The 16,731-nt window shown below is 50.9% G+C and overlaps 1 protein-coding gene across 9 annotated transcripts in view; it reads right to left on the bottom strand.

Annotated features, from left to right (window-relative positions):
* H6PD (hexose-6-phosphate dehydrogenase/glucose 1-dehydrogenase) overlaps positions 1-16,074 on the bottom strand; it is a 36,707-nt gene extending 20,633 nt beyond the window's left edge. For 2 of the 9 annotated variants that reach the window (XM_086344332.1, XM_086344325.1), the window contains exons 1-3: positions 15,583-15,835; positions 7,480-7,585; positions 808-1,444 (exon numbers count right to left, since the gene is read on the bottom strand). In XM_086344332.1, coding sequence (XP_086200458.1) covers positions 808-902 — 95 coding nt within the window. In that variant the 5' untranslated portion in view covers positions 903-1,444; positions 7,480-7,585; positions 15,583-15,835. Of the gene's footprint in view, positions 1-807; positions 1,445-1,653; positions 1,777-7,005; positions 7,233-7,479; positions 7,586-15,582 lie in introns of those variants that run through there. The other 7 variants (XM_086344324.1, XM_086344331.1, XM_086344328.1 and 4 more) reach the window with 7 other exon arrangements.
* Between the last annotated feature and the right edge of the window lie 657 nt (positions 16,075-16,731).

Here is a 16,731-nt window from a genome sequence, read left to right as displayed (position 1 = left end):
TCTGTTACCATCCATTTTTAATAAAGAAAGTTATTTTAACACTAAAAATGGAGCAAGAAAAGTTTCAAATTGAATACCATCCAGTATTTTTTTTTTCCTAATTTTCCCCTAAACAAGTGAAAACCTACCAGGACAGGCACTGGTCTAAGGGCTTATCTTTGGAACACTGCAGCTCCAACCCCCATGGAACATGATGACCCCCATGTGGCCCTGGGCCCATGGCCTGGTCAGGGCCAGAGAACACACGTGCTTGTGTGTTTTCTGCTCTGGTTTCCAGGAAGAAGTGTCCTGAGGGGCCCTGAGGGTCTGTTCAGATTGAACTGGCCAGCTGACCAGCCTCACCCAGGAGGCCAGCCCCTTGCTTCACCACAGGGCCTGGATGAGAAGCAAGGACTCAAAGAGTCCCTATCCTGTTTTAAGATCTCATTACCAGGCTTCTGGCTCAAAACAGAACCCGGAAAGGAAAAGGTATTGAGAAAAGGCAGATGGGTGCAGAGTAACATGGTTAATTCTAATTCTCACAGCATGCCCACCCAAAAGCCGGGCCCTCTCAGGGCCCCCTCAGTACAGAACACGGGGCCAGGCTGGGAAACAGAAGCCATGATACACAAAAGAACAGGATGCATGGACAAGGGCCAAGCAGTCCTGCCGTTGCCACTCGCCTCCTGCCCAGAGTCCAGATGACCATGGGAGCCCAGATCTCACAATGCCTTTGGGGCCAATTCCACAGTCAGTGGTGCTGCCCTGAGGACGGCGTCTTACCTACCCCAGCTCCTTTCACCCTGTAGGCTCCAGGCTGCGGCTCACCTGCTTGCCCAGGTAATGGTCCACCCGGTACATCTCCTCTTCCTGGAAAAAGCTCCCCAGTTCTGTGGCCAGCTGTTGGGCGGAGTGGAGGTCATGGCCAAAGGGTTTCTCGAGCACGACGCGCAGCCAGGCACCGGGGCCTGGCCGGCAGCTGCTGTTGATATTGCGGGCGATGTCCACGTAGGCAAAGGGCGGCACCGAGAGGTAGAAAATTCGGCCGGTCTCCCGGAGGCCTTCGTGCTCAACCTGGGCCTCAATGTCCTTGCTCAGGGCCAGGTAGTCCTCGGGCGTCTTCAGCCGGCGGTACTCACTCAGCTGCTGGAACTGAGCCTTTAGTTCAGCACAGTGACCCGAGGCCATATCCCCAGGGCAGGACAGGGACTCCAGGACCTTGGCGATGACCTCCTGGCCCTGCTCGGTGCTCGTCAGGGCAGTCCCGTGGAAGCGAAAATGGTGGCCCTTCCCCACCTCCTCCAAGTACAGATGGAACAGGCCCTGCCACAGGTACTTTCTGGCCAGGTCCCCGGTGGCTCCCAGCAGGATGATGGAGACCTGTCTGGGGAGATCCTGGGCTTGCAAGCCGCTGAGCAGGGCCACGCACATAGCCGCCATGAGCATCTTCCAGACGCATGGGCGCCTAGGAAAGACAGAGAAGCAACGAGGAAGGATCAGACATGGCTTGGTGGCTGCGATGTTGCGGGGGAACACATTCCTAGGTTATCAAACATTTCCTGCCTGGCAAGAACAGCCACCTGTTTCGCAAGAAAATGTTTCAGTTGCACAGCTTCCCTCTCCCTCCTCACAGCCTGGCTTCTGTGCCAGGCAGCCAGTGGGCCGGGAGCCTACCCTGTAAGCAGAGATAACGCCACTCGCTGGAGGGGGGCCGTTCTGTGCAGGAGCGGCAGCCCCCAGGGAGGCCCCAGCGTGGTCGTGTGCTTGGAGCCGTCCACTCTACGACCAACACCAGTCTCGTCCACAAGCACGGGTGGCCGGGGTCATCAGAGCAGCAGGCCATGGTCTTAGATGACGACCTGGAGATGGGGGGGACATCGTTGCCCCGTCACTTCTCTGTCGGCTCTTCCCATATCTATTGGGCTCCAAGCACAAAATGACCACTAACATTTTTTTTTTTTGGCCACTCGGCATGCAGGATCTTCCCTGACCAGGGACAGAACCCATCCCCCTTGCACTGGGAGCACAGAGTCTTAGCCACAGACTGCCAGGGAAGTCCACAAAATGACCACTAATCATTGCTGCAGCACTGTGATCAAAAACTCGGATTCTGGAACCAACTGAGACCTTGAACAATTATTTAACTTCTCTGTACCTCAGTTTCCTCATCAGAAATGAGGGTATTCATGGTACCTACATCAGAGGGCTGTTAAAAGGAGAAAATGACTGACTGCTGAGAAGGTCTTGGACAATGCCTACCACCTATTAAGCACTAAATAAGTGGTAACGATCATTATGGGACTAGAATAGGTTAGCATACATTATAGTGTATGTTAATAGCAGCAAACACTGAATGCTGGCATGTGCCAAACACTGAGCTAAATACTTCTGTGCATCAGATTTCCCTGAATCCAGACAAGAGTCTTGCAAAGAACCAGTGAGGGGGGACTTCCCTGGTGGTCCAGTGGCTAAGACTCTGAGCTACCACGGCAGGAGGCCCAGGTTCGATTACTAATCAGTGCACCAGATCCCACACATTGCAACTAAGAGGTCACATGCTCAACTAAAACTCCTGCACGCTGTAACGCAGATCGCAGATCCCATGTGCCACAACTAGGACCCAGCGCAGCCAAATAAAGAAATATTACAGAAAAAAAGAACCAGTGAAGGAGTACTATCACGGTCCCCCACTTCTAGAGACAGACAAGCTGAGGCTCAGGCAGGTGAAAGTCCTGTGGTGAGAAAGGGGGGGAAGCTGGGCAGGCATCTGGCTCCTTGGCTCCAGGGCTAATGGGCAGGAATTACACACTACGGTCTCCCTGAGGTTAGTCTAACTTATTGGCTAGTTTTCAGTCTCATCTGAAGCAGCTGAGATGCAGGAAAGGCGAGGCCCCAGACCGGTCACTGATGCACCAGAGGGTTTGCTTTCTCTGGCCTTCTGCTCAGACTGAGGCTGTAGAGCTGGATAGGTTCAATTCTTACTCCCTGGCTCTCCCATTCTCCAAATCCCTGCCAAGGCCAGTGCTTTGAAGGAAAGACAGAAGGAATTGGGAGGAATGTGACACGGCTCTCAGACCTAGGCCAGGGGCCTGGGGCCCAGCCTGGGGTGTGGGAGGACTGAAGAAGAAACGAGGATAACTGGCTTGGCACAATTATACGGCAGGTGTTCTCCCAATAAAGGGTTAACACAGTCTTCAACAATGAGGCACTGGTCTAGTTATACAGATGGGGAAATTGAGTTTTAAAGAGACAGAAGGGATTCTGAAAATCCCCTCACCCCAACACTATCTGCTATATTGAAGGACCAGATCTGCCCCCACTCTGACATCAGACCTCTCCCCTCAATCTGCCCTTTCCTTCTTTCCCCACCTCTCTTGAGATTCATCTCCAAAATGGCCTCAGTTAGTGGCCAAACCAAGATGAGGACCCAGCAACAGCATCTGCACCAGAATCTACAGGCACCAGAGCTTCCTGTCATGGGAGGTCTAACTGAAGGACCACGGGGCCACACGTGCGGCACCCCCAGCCTCCTCTTCACTGTCCATTATAGGCACCTGTGCCCAAATTTGGACCAAGGGGCCATTCAGCTTTCTTTGCCTGCTTTCCGATCCCGATCCCTCGCTCGTCAAGCACTTCCTTCTTAACTGGCAAACCACCCCTGTCTGGAGAGAAGGAAAAGCTGCAAGGTCAGTGCGGGAAAGAGGCAGAGAGAAATCTGAAGCCCATGTAACAGCCTGGAAAAGGAGAAGCAGCCAGCTGGCAGCTGTGTCTCGGAGCTCCTGATCGTACACGGGCAGCCAGAGGTCTGGACAGGCCTGTTGTGGCAGGTCAGGGAGCTCTGAGGGCCAGCACTGCTACGCCCACCCCAGGAGACAGCAGAAAATCTGAGCCGACCCCCGGGCCTCCATTTAACCCTGTTCTGACTCTGAAGTCTGCTGCAGTCCTCTCTGACCAGCCCTCTCTGGGCTCCCAGAGCTCAGGTTAGATGCCTTATCTCTTGCTTACGTCCCCAGCCTCCTTTAAACAAATACATATCAGAAATATCAGTTATTGCAACACGGCTGCTTACTCTGTGGTTGCTAAACAACCAGGGAACAACCCTTTCCTAAATGAGTCAGGAGGGGAGCAGTCCTGAATGTTTGGTTTTCTTATTACCATGTCTTTTAACCTTAACAGTGTTTCTCAAACTTCAGTGTGCTTATACGTGTGCTTATGAATCTCTTGGAGAACTCTATCAAAAATGCAGACTCTGGGGCAGAGGGTCTGGAGATGGGGCCTAAGGTGCCAAGAGCCCACCGTGAGAAGCAGGGTCTGGAATGCTGAGTGGTGAAGCCGAGTCAGGGCCAGTGTCAGATGGGAGCATCAGGATGATTCGGCTGCAGGGCTGTTCAAAATGCATGTGTGTTATGTGTGTTAAGTTGCTTCCATCATGTCTGACTCTGCAACCCCATGGACTGTAGCCTGCCGCTCCTCTGTCCATGGAATTCTCCAGGCAAGAATACTGGAGTGGGCTGCCATGCCCTCCTCCAGGGGATCTTCCCTGACCCAGGAATCAAACCTGGGTCTCTGGCACTGTAGGCAGATTCTACAGGGAAGTCCCCTCAAAACGCACATTTCTGCCTCCTACTGCCTTCACCAGGGCAGTGAACCTCTACCCCAGTGGGCCCAGGGCAGGCGCACACATGGGCATTTCAAAGCCACCTTGAACGCTGGCGATAGACCCATCCCCCTGCAAAACCTGGTTACTAATGACCTTGAGACTAATAATGCCTGACATCTACCTAGCAGTCAGTGTGTGCCAGACGATGTAAACGCACATTCTCAACCTTCCCTCCACACAGCGCTGGGAAGGAGTCCTGCAAGGATCCCATTTCACAGATGAGCAGACAGCAGGCCAAGTCCACTGTCCAGTTCCAGAGCCCGAGGCCCCAGGTGCTGTGTGAAATGGCTCCCCAAGTTGAATGGAGGAAGGTGGCCTTTGAGTCAGAGGACCTGGGCTTAAGGCCATGTCTGAGCTTTGTGTGGTCCAATCAAGTCACCTCGTCAGTCCTCACCTATCAAACGGGCTAACACCCCCCAAACTAAATGGAGGTTTGCGAAGACTAGCTGAGATGATACCAGTGACAAAAACCCTATACAAATGCGCAATTAGGGACTTCCCTGGTGATTCAGTGGCTAAGACTCCTCACTCTCAAAGCAGGGGGCCTGGGTTAGATCCCTGATCAGGGAACTAGATCCCACATGTCACAACTAAGACCCAGTGCCTGTGTGCGTGCTCAGTCGCTTCAGTCTTGTCCGGCTCTGTGTGACCCCATGGACTGTAGCTCGCCAGCTCCTCTGTCCACGGAATTCTCTAGGCAAGAATACTGGAGTAGGCTGCCATACCCTTCTCCAGAAGACCCAGTAAGCCCAATGTATATATATATATTGGTTTCCCAGGTGGCGCAGTGGTAAAGAATCCAACTGCCAATGAAAGAGACCCAAGTTTGATCCCTGGGTAGGGAACATCTTCTGGAGGAGGAAATGGCAACCGACTCCAGTATTCTTGCCTAGGAAATCTCATGGACAGAGGAACCTGGTGGGCTACAGTCCATGGGGTTGCAAAGAGTCAGACATGACTGAGCACATACACGCTGCATGCATACACATACACACACACAAACCCAACAAAACAAAAGGCAAATGCTAAGTTAATTATGTACAGTGCCCCCTGCCCCTGCCCAGCATGGCATCAGGTTGCTGCAGCTGCAGGAAAACCTGTACTGCCCCCTCCTCTCCGGAGCTCCAGAGCCCAGCCCTGCAGACAGTACAGGACACGCCCAGACGTCTATGTAACACCCCCCTGCTTGCCCTTACCCCCTGAGAAGGAGGGTATACGGGTATACAGATGTCCTCTCTGTTGCCCCGACAGAGGAATAAACAGGCTCCCAGAAGTCCAATTACATCAAAGTCAAGACCAGGCTCCCAGCCCCTGGAGAAGAGGTAACAGGGATCAAGGCTCCACGGCCACCTGTGGCCTAAACCGCTCTCAGGCTGTAAGCCTCTCCTTCTGAAGGATTTTCTGAAAACCTTTCTCCTGCTTCCTTGCCTCCTCTGAGAGCAATGGGCTGAGAAATACTCTCCTAAGATTGTATACTTGAACTTGGCCAAAAAACACGGAAGTGGCATTCCAACGCCCAATCCTACTATCAACTGCATCTATGTTTAATTAATAAATAAGAAAACCATGAGTGCGATGTATGAGCCACTCCAGGACAGGAGGACAGTGTATTCAACTGTGGACTGGAACACGTGGTGATTAGTACACAGAAGAATCTAAACACCTTGTAACCTTGAACTTGCATGTTCCTTGCTGGGAACTGCAGTTTCCCCACCTGTGAAGAGGCAGCTAGAGGAGCTTGACAGCACTTTCCTCCCAGTAAACTGTTTTCCAAGGAAAGGAGATAACCTCTCTATTACACAGGAGATGGCCATCACCTTTCTGAAGGCAGTTTAGGCCAGGAAATACAGGACTGAAGTAGGAAGCATGGAACTGATAACTGAGAGTCACTCAGAAGTTAAAAGACCAAGCTCCCTGAAGCTCTAATTTCAGTGTGTAGAGGATGTGATCTCATTTACAATTATTATTCCAAATACTTGCCAGCAGCATGCACGTTCGTGCGTGCTAAGTCACTTCAGTTGTGTCCACTTCTTTTTGACCCTATGGACCAGACCCTGCCAGGCTCCTCTGCCCATGGAACTCTCCAGGCAAGAATACTGGAGTGGGTTGTCATGCCCTCCTCCAGGGGATCTTCCCAACCCAGGGATCGAACCCACGTCTCTTACGTCTCCTGCTTTAAGCAGGCGAGTTCTTTACCACTAGCTCCCACCTTGCTACAAAGTGAGGTGTGGCAGAGGCTTCTTCCAGGGTGTGACAGGTTCATCCAAGAGTCGGGACCGGCCGGCCCACGTCCAAAGTCAAGGGCACCTCTCGCTGCCCCCAGCTCCAGGGTGAGGGGTTCCTACTGGGCCTCCTGGGAGACTCACCTTTTAAAGTGCGGCTCTGCTAACATCCCCAAAGCTGCAAGCACGGACGTGGCCAGCCACAGGGTATGGGCCAGAAGCGGGGTTCCCAAGCAAGAGAGGCAGACGTGGGGCACACCCAGGACCAGTCTCAGCACAGCCCTGGCCTGGGCGGGCACTCGGATGGCAAAGCCGGTTCTGGGAAACCACAGGAGGAAGCAGCTCTGACCCTCTGGCCCCAGCAGGCAAGGGGCGGGAGAAAGGAGCCGGGAGGTGGACGCCAGCAGCTGTTGGCACTCTGTCCCTTCCCTGGTGCCACATCCACACTTTTGACCTCTGCCTTCTGTTTCCAGGCAGGGGGAAGAGGAATTTTCTTCAAATCACAGCTCATGAGCTTGGTATTTTTTACAAGAGCATGTGGGAGTGAAATAAAGATTCAAAGTAAAGAGGAGTTTTTGCTGAAGTACAAAGGGATGTGCTGGTCCCTTCTCCACTCACCAGCTCCAGTGTGCTTCCCACACTCCCCTCCGTGCTCTGGGCCTTCTGCACAGACACCCCCATGTGGAGGCGAGTCAAACCCGTCATCGTCAACTGTGACCTGGGGCTAGACAGGGGACAGAACCCCAAGATCAGCTCTGAGACCATTTCCCCCGCTGAACACATAGAATCCTTATTACCATCACCTAGGGGGTCAATATTTGGTCCCAACAATTCAAATGGTGTGTGAGAGCCATCACATATCTGCATGAGAGATTCAATTCCTAGATTTTCAGGAATTTGTCAAGTCAGTTGTTAAACACGGCCCCTATTAAAACCGAATTACACGAATTTAGAATCAAATAAGCTATATTAAAAAACAAAGATATTAAACACTCAATACTCCCTAATTGATTTACTTCATATTACTATTATCTCTGCTCTTGACATTATTTAACCTATTGCATCGGTCATTGTTCAGTCACAAAGTCGTGCCCAACTCTTTGCGACCCTATGGACTACAGCACACTAGGCTGTTCCGTCCTCCACTCTCTCTCGTAGTTTGCTCAAATTCATGTCCATTGAGTCAGTGACGCTCTCTAACCATCTCATCCTCTGCTGCCCCCTTCTTCCTTTGCCTTCAATCTTTCCCAGCATCAGGGTGTTTTCCAAAGAGTCAGCTCTTCACATCAGGTAGCCAAAGTATTGGAGCTTAAGCATCAGTCCTTCCAATGAATATTCAGGGTTGGTTTCCTTTAGGATTGACTGGTATCTATAAGGTGAAGATATTCTGTAATGGTGTGCTTGAAACTGGCCGGTGCGGGAACATTTATTTATGCGGCAGGTGTTGGCAAATTTTATCAAGCTGGCTCCTGGCCACCAACCGCCATCCCTTCCAGAGGTTGTTAAACATCTACCAACACACAACTGCCTGTACACCAAGCTGCTATTTCTAGTCTGGACTTTCTCCCCCTAAACTCCCGTCTCACACAGTCAACTGTGACTGTGACACCAACAGCTGGATGTCTACAAGATGTACCACGTTCAAAACAAATTGACTTATCTCCCAAATGCTCCAAACGCAGGTCGCCCATCCTCAGTAAATGGCAACTCCCCTCTTCCAGGGGCTCAGGCCAGAGATCTTGGGGCATTCGATCTGACAGCAAATCCTATGGTTTCTATCACCAACATTTACCTAGAATACAGCTACTCACCATTCTCACCGCCTTCCATCTCTCCACTCTGGTCCTAGCCACCATCACCTTTGTGTGAAGCCACCTCCCTGGCCTCTCATTTCTATCTTTGCCTGAACCCAGGAGTCGGAGTGCTCTGTTTACAGCATCGGTCAGATCCCATCCTTCTGTTCAGTGGCCGGCAGGGTCTACACACTCTGGCCTTCCATTTCTTACCTCTTTGATCTTTTCTCCTACACTCTGTCCCTCTCTGGGCTCCACCCACCCATCCTCCTGCCCCAGGGCCCTTGTACTTGCTGTTCTCGCTGCCTGACCTACTTTTCCCTGCAGATGTCCACGTGGCTCACTCCCTCACTAATTTCAATTCTTTACTGAAATGTCACCTCAGTGAGGCTTTCTCAGCTGACTCTGTGTAAAACTGTAAACCTCCAACCCTCATCTCATCCCCTGCTTTATGTCTCCCCATAGTACATACCTACATATGATAAGCAGATTTATTTTATCATCTATCACCCCTCCCCTCAAGATCCTATAAGTAAGTCCCTATGAGGACATGGGTTTTTCTGTTTTGTTCACTGCCTATCTCCAGTATCCAAAACAAGGCCTGGGGCTTCCCTAGTGGGACAGTGGATAGGAATCTGCCTGCCAAAGCAGGTGACACAGGATTCCATCTCTGATCTGGGAAGATTCCACACGCCTGCAGGGCAACTAAGCCTGTGCTCCACAACTCCTGGGCCCTCTCTCTCTAGAGCTCGTGCTCGGCAACAACAGAAGGCCCTCGCCCAGCACTGAAGACACAGCACAGCCAAAATCAATCAGTTAATTAATTTTTTAAAAAAGCGGGGCCTGGCCCACAGAAGGTACGCAATAAACATTTACTGAATGAACAAATAAACCCCATTTGCCCAAGACCACTGTTGACTCTGTATGGGCGGCCTGTGTGGATGATGAATCTCTAATGGCGACTTCAAGCACTGTGACACAGCACACATTAGCAGCAGCTCACTATCTGAAATGATACTATGAATAATAAAAGAGATATTTATAGAGCACTTAACTAAATGCAAAATCCTGGGCTAAGAGCTTCACACGTGTCACATCATTTAATTCTTGCCACAGTTTATGAGGTAGGTGGCTTCCCAGGCGGTGCAGTGGTAAAGAATCCACCTCCCAAGGCAGGAGACACAGGAGATGCGGGTTCGATTCCTGGGTTGGGAAGATTCCCTGGAGAAGGAAACAGCAACCCACTCCAGTATTCTTGCCTGGAAAATTCCACAGACAGAGGAGCCTGATGGACTACAGTCCGTGAACAAGGTCGCCAAAAGTGGGACGTGACTGAGCACAGCGCAGCATGTGGTGGGCACTGTCACTATACCCGTTTCTAGAGTGAGAAGACAGGAAACTAAGGGGCACAGAGATAAAATAGCTCACTGAGGGTCAGGCGCTTACAGGCGACAGCACTTGAATACAGGCAGTGTGCTTCCGGCACCTTCCCACCTACCTCTAAAACGTGTGACATGCAGTAGGAAACCAACCCACTCCAGCTGTCTTGCCTGGAAAATTCTACGGACAGAGGAGCCTGGCAAGCTACAGTCCATGGAGTCAAAAAGAGTCAGACACGACTGAACACAAACGAACAAGGGCCCACCCTACACCCAGGGTGATCTCATCTAAACATCCACAATTATGTGTGCAAAGACCATTTTTCCAATCAAGTCACCTTTGCAGGTTCTGGGGTTATAAACTGGGCACACCTTTGGGGGCCACTATTAAACCTGCTGCAATGTGGTAAGAAAAAAAAATGTGTGACTACAACCCCAAATGACAAATTTAAAACACTGTTTTAGAGGAACTTCCATGGTGGAGTGGCTAAGACTCCACAGTACCAATGCAGGGGGCCCAGGTTCCACCCCTGGAAGGAAAACTAGATCCCACATGCTGCAACCAAGAGTTCGGAGGCTGAGATGAAGACTGAAGATCCTGCGAGCCACAGCTAAGACCCAGTGTAGTCAAATAAATACATAAATACACATTTTCCAAAAAGACTAAAAAAAACAAAACAATAACAACACTGTTTTAGTGGACACAGCTTCTGCTCCCTTCCAAGATTGGAATTACAGTGGTCTAAATGCTCCCATAAGTGACCCAAGCTGGTCAGCAGCTCTGCTTCCTGAGGTCAGGTTGCCCTGACAATGAACTGCTGTAAATGCCCTTGGCCTCTGATGTTCACTGTAACAGTGATTCACTCACCTTACTTCTGACATCATGTGAGTGAGTGAAGTCGCTCAGTCGTGTCCGACTCTTTGCGACCCCATGGACTGTAGCCTACCAGGCTCCTCCCTCCATGGGATTCTCCAGGCAAGAGGACTGGAGTGGGGTGCCATTTCCTTCTCCAGGGGATCTTCCGGACCCAGGGATTAAACCCGGGCCTCCCGCGTTCCAGGCAGACGCACTGTATTTAAGGCTGAGTTGCTTTGTTAAAACCTGAAAGGCCCTTACTAGGGGAGGGGGGAGACGCTAGTTTCTGAGATCTTAGCTATTTAGTAGCTGTGTGACCTTATATAAGTTATTTAACTTCTTCCAACCTCAACTACAGATTATACTTAGGCCAAAGGAACTAAAGCATGGCAAAGCCTGGTGCCATCCACAGGGGGAACACTTGTGCTGCTAGATATCTGTCTCATTTCAGATTGTGGCTGTGTCTGTGTCATGGGAGACTTCTGCAGAGGTGTCCTGGCGCCATGGCCCCCTTCCCCAAGTCACATGAGAGGCAGGGGAGAAGAGAAACTAAAGGCAAAGTAGAAAAGGAAAGATATACCTATCTGAATGCAGAGTTCCAAAGAATAGCAAGGAGAAATAAGAAAGCCGTCCTCAGTGATCAATGCAAAAAAATAGAGGAAAACAACAGAATGGGAAAGACTAGAGATCTCTTCAAGAAAATTAGAGACACCAAGGAAACATTTCATGCAAAGATGGGTACGATAAAGGACAGAAACAGTATGGACCTAACAGAAGCAGAAGATATTAAGAAGAGATGGCAAGAATACACAGAAGAACTGTACAAAAATATCTTTATGACCCAGATAACCATGATGGTGTGATCACTCACCATCCAGAGCCAGACATCCTGGAATGCACAGTCAAGTGGGCCTTAGAAAGCATCACTATGAACAAAGCTAGTGGAGGTGATGGAATTCCAGCTGAGCTATTTCAAATCCTAAAAGATGATGCTGTGAAAGTGCTGCACTCAATATCCTTGCAAATTTGGGAAACTCAGCACTGGCCACAGGACTGGAAAAGGTCAGTTTTCATTCCAATCCCAAAGAAAGGCAATGTCAAAGAATGTTCAAGCTACCGCACAACTGCACTCATCTCACACGCTAGTAAAGTAATGCTCAAAATTCTCCAAGCCAGGCTTCAACAGTACGTGAAACTAGAACTTCCAGATGTTCAAGCTGGATTTAGAAAAGGCAGAGGAACCAGAGATCAAATTGCCAACATCTGCTGGTTCATCAAAAAAGAAAGAGAGTTCCAGAAAAACATCTACTTCTGCTTTAATGACTACACCAAAGCCATTAACTATGTGGAACACAACAGTGGAAAATTCTTCAAGAGATGAGAATACCAGACCACCTTACCTACCTCCTGAGAAATCTGTGTGCAGGTCAAGAAGTGACAGTTAGAAATGGACATGGAACAATGGACTGGTTCCAAATTGGGAAAGGGGTACATCAAGGCTGTATATGGTCACCCTGCTTATTTAACTTATATGCAGAGGACATCACGTGAAATGCCAGGCTGGATGAAGCACAAGCTGGAATCAAGATTTCCGGGAGAAGTATCAGTAACCTCAGATATGCAGATGACACCACACTTATGGCAAGAAGCAAAGAGGAATTGAAAAGCCTCTTGATGAAAGTGAAAGAGGAGAGTGAAGAAGCTGGCTTAAAACTCAACATTCAAAAAACTAAGATCATGGCATCCGGTCCCATCATTTCATTGCAAATAGATGGGGAAACCATGGAAAACAGTGACAGACTCTATTTCCTTGGGCTCCAAAATCACTTTAGCCATGAAATTAAAAGATGCTCGTTCCTTGGAAGAAAAGCTATGACCAACCTAGACATCATATTAAAAAGCAGAGACATTACTCTGCCAACAAAGGTCCGTCTAGTCAAAGCTATGGTTTTTCCCGTAGTCATGTACGGATGTGAGAGTTGGACTGTGAAGAAGGCTGAGCGCCAAAGAATTGATGCTTTTGAACTGTGGTGTTGCAGAAGACTCTTGAGAGTTCCTTGGACTGCAAGGAGATCAACCCAGTCAATCCTAAAGGAAATCAGTCCTGAATATTAATTGGAAGGACTGATGCTGAAGCTGAAACTCCAATACTCTGGCCACCTGATGTGAAGAACTGACTCACTGGAAAAGGCCCTGATGCTGGGAAAGACTGAAGGCAGGAGGAGAAGGGGACGACAGAGGATGAGATGGTTGGATGGCATCACTGACTCGACAGACATGAGTTTGATCAAGCTCTGGTAGTTGGTAAAGGACAGGGAAGCCTGGCATGCTGTAGCCCATGGGACTGCAGAGTTGGACACAACTAATTAACCAACCTCAACCACAGAGTGGGAAAACAAGTCAATAAGAAGCACAAAAGTAGACAATCCATACAAAGCACCTGGCACAATGCTTGGCATATAGTAAGTGTCCAAAAACTGTTAGCCACTATCATTATTAAACCAAGAGCATCATGAATAAAGTAGCGTTTCTTGCTTGTCTCTTGGAACTGCTGGGAAACCAAATGACTTCGCACAGCAGGAAAAAATGCCAAGGAACAGCTCACTGACAACTTCATGACCTTCCAGTCATACTGATGAAAAATCAAAGGGCTATCGAGCTGAGAGGGCTTCCCAGGTGGCTCAGCAGTAGAGAATCTGCCTGCCAGTGCAGGAGACGTGGGTTCAATCCCTGGGTCAGGAAGATCCCCGGGAGAAGGAAATGGCAACCCACTCCAGTATTCTTGCCTAGGAAATCCCATGGACAGAGGAACCTGGTGAACTACAGTCCACGGGGTCACAATAAGTTGGACATGACTTAGCAACTAAGCAGCAACAGCAGCATAAACCTAAGATGGTTAAAAAAGTCTCCACCCCAGCCCATAAGGGGTTTATAATCCAGGCCAAAGAATACAGCAATAGAGTAATCCTCTAACTCTGCAGCCCTGGGACTTTCACTAACTATTCAGGGCCTTTTCTCCAGCTGCAAGATGGGGAGCATTCACCTTGTTTTAATGTCTGGCCAAAAGAAAAAAAACCCAGATGGTGGCTGTGAAAATACTTTGGGAGGTAAAGGTGGTAAGGTCTCCTAGACAAAGAGCCACCCAGCTCCCATTTCAGGGCAACAGAAAGCAAAACCAGACTTCCTGCTCTGCCTGTGGGTTAGGGACTGGCAGAATCCATGGTGAAATCTGGCAACAAGCAATGACATTTTGCCTTGTTCAAATTCCATCAATAAAATGAGAAGTGGGTAGGGACTTTCCTGGTGGCCCAGTGGCTAAGACTCCACACTCCCAATGCAGAAGGCCACAGTTCCATCTCTGGTCAGGGAACTAGATCCCACATGCCATGACTAAAGATCAAGCATGCTTCAACTAAGACCTGATGCAGTCAAATAAATATTTTTTTAAGAAAATGAGAAGTGGATTGGCCACAGATGACCAAAGGTGCCTCTTGGTTTCCCTTTGCCCAGATTTGACGGTTTCCCCTTTAAAGAGCCTAAAACCATCCCACAAGCCTAAAACCATCCCACAATAGTAAATTTTATTAGTCTTCGAATAAAATAACTTGAATGCCTGCCTGGAGTGTTTATCTGCTGAGCAGCTATGTACTTCAAAGAAAGAGTTACATTAAAAAACACTGCCTAAAAGTGAGCTCTGTTCATGCCAAACACTGAGCATTTTCCTCTCAGGTGCTCCTAAAACTTGCCAGAAGATTAGCCTCCTAAACTCAAACACTCTATCCATCACTATAGAGTATGTACTGACTAATGTGTCTTGACTCTTTTGTGACCCCATGGACAGTAGCCCACCAAGTTCCTCTGTCCATGCGACTTCCTAGGCAAGAATACTGGAGTGGGTTGCCATTTCCACCTTCAGGGGATCTTCCCCACCCAGGGATCAAACCCTGTGTCTCCTGCACTGGCAGGCGGATTCATCACCACTGAGCCACCTGGGAAGCCCCAATTAGTGTATAACATAGTTTAAAATACAACCAGTCTTTGAAGGTTTCCTGTTTTGACTACCCTTCAGGAGCCACAGGCCTGCCTGGGGACAGTGGGGTGGGTGGGCAAGGAATTTCAGGTTATGACTTCTCCAGAAGTTCTCACTTCCGTTTAAACACTCAAATTTGAGTGAGCTGATTTTCAAAGACCCAGACAGGTCTGCTTCTGGAAAACCATTCATTGGATGGATGCATTTGAAACGCTGATGGAAACCTAGGCTCTAGTGCCAAAGATTAAGCAGATCCCCAAGGGAAGTGGGGGGCGGGGGAGCCTCCAATTCCTCCTCTCACTGAACTGAATTCCAGAAAGTCCAGGAAAAGGAGACGCCGCTGGCCCCTCCGGACCAGCCTCGACGGGGCCTGGCTGCCTCCAGCCAACCCGCCACCACGCAGCACTGCCGCGCCAAGGCATCTGCGGAGCAGGAAGTGAATAATTTATTTTGCGGAAGGAACGCGGGGAAGGAAATTGGGGCGGGTGGGTGGTGGCTGGGGTGACTCTTCCCAATCAAACGCCCGAGGATTTTACAGCGACGCGGGGCTGGCCTCCGGGGCCTGCGGGTTCGCAGGGGCGCGAGCGCGCAGCCGCCATCCGGCTGTAAAAGACTCCTCCTGCGGCCCAAGAAGCCGGAGAGAAAGCGGGGGAGGCAGCTTACTTCATCACGCCCGTCAGAGCCGGCCGCTTCTCCGGGAAACGTCGGGGGCGGCGCGTGCCGTGCGGTGCTGCTGGCCGGGCTCAGGCCAGGTCGGGGCCCGGCGCATTCTCTTCCGTCAGCGCGGCCAGCCCCGACAGGTGCGCGTCACGCGGCCCCGCGCCTAACGCGCGCTCGGGTTTCGCCAGCGACGCCGGGGGCGGCGAGCCGGGGAGGGGGAGCGAGGTCGAGTCCAGCCCGACCGCCCGGTCCCGGCCCAACCCGAGACGCGTCAGTGTCCGGAGGCGCGGCTGACCCTCTGGGCCTGGGCGTCAAACCCCCGCGGCCTCGGCGCGCGCGCAGTGGGTCGCGCGCGCGCGCAGTAGGGCCGGGCCAGGGGCGCGCGCAGTGGGGCGCCCCCCGGGCCTAGGACGCGCGCACCCGCGCGCAGCAGGACCGGGCGAGGGGCGCGCGCGGTGGGGCTGAGCACGAGCTGGCGGCGGAGGCGGAGGCGCAGGCGAGACCACGCCCCCTAGCTCGGGTCGTTAGGGGTTAGCGGGCGGGCCCCTCTCAAATGTTTCCCTGGTTCGCGTGGATGGGCTGGTCTTAAGAGCAAAGTGAGCGGGCCTTTTTCTGCGTCTCTGCAATCTCTTGTGCGTCGTAGGGGCCGGGCCGCCTTCCTGGACACGGGAGGGCCGAGGAAAGTCGTTGTGTTGTGGAGCCGAGTTGCTGGCTCCTCGTCAGATTCTGGCACAAGCCGTGGGACCTGGAACTGATCACTTGACTTCCCTAGGCCTCGCATTTCTCCATCTGTAGAAGGAGCGGCGTGGTGCCCCCAATTTTTAATCTCCAGAAGAAGTGATTTAGGGGTGGGAGAACAGGCTATGGCCGTGTCTCCACCAGACAGCTTCAAATCTCTGTCTATGCTCGTGTGACCTTGAAGACACTGCATGCTGCGTGCTAAGTCACTTCAGTTCAGTGCAGTTCAGTCGCTCAGTCGTGTCCGACTCTGCGACCCAGTGAACCGCAGCATGCCAGGCCTCCCTGTGCATCACCAACTCCCGGAGTTCACTCAGACTCATGTGCATCGAGTCGGTGATGCCATCCAGCCATCTCATCCTCTGTCATCCCCTTCTCCTCCTGCCCCCAATCCCTCCCAGCATCAAAGTCTTT

This window comes from Bos grunniens, chromosome 16 (assembly GCF_055505025.1).
Source record: "Bos grunniens cultivar Pamir isolate PY7600 chromosome 16, Bosgru_T2T1.0, whole genome shotgun sequence".
NCBI classification, from domain to species: domain Eukaryota; kingdom Metazoa; phylum Chordata; class Mammalia; order Artiodactyla; family Bovidae; genus Bos; species Bos grunniens.
The sequence above is the reverse complement of the archived record's forward strand: the minus strand, read 5'-3'. Positions and strand labels throughout refer to the sequence as shown.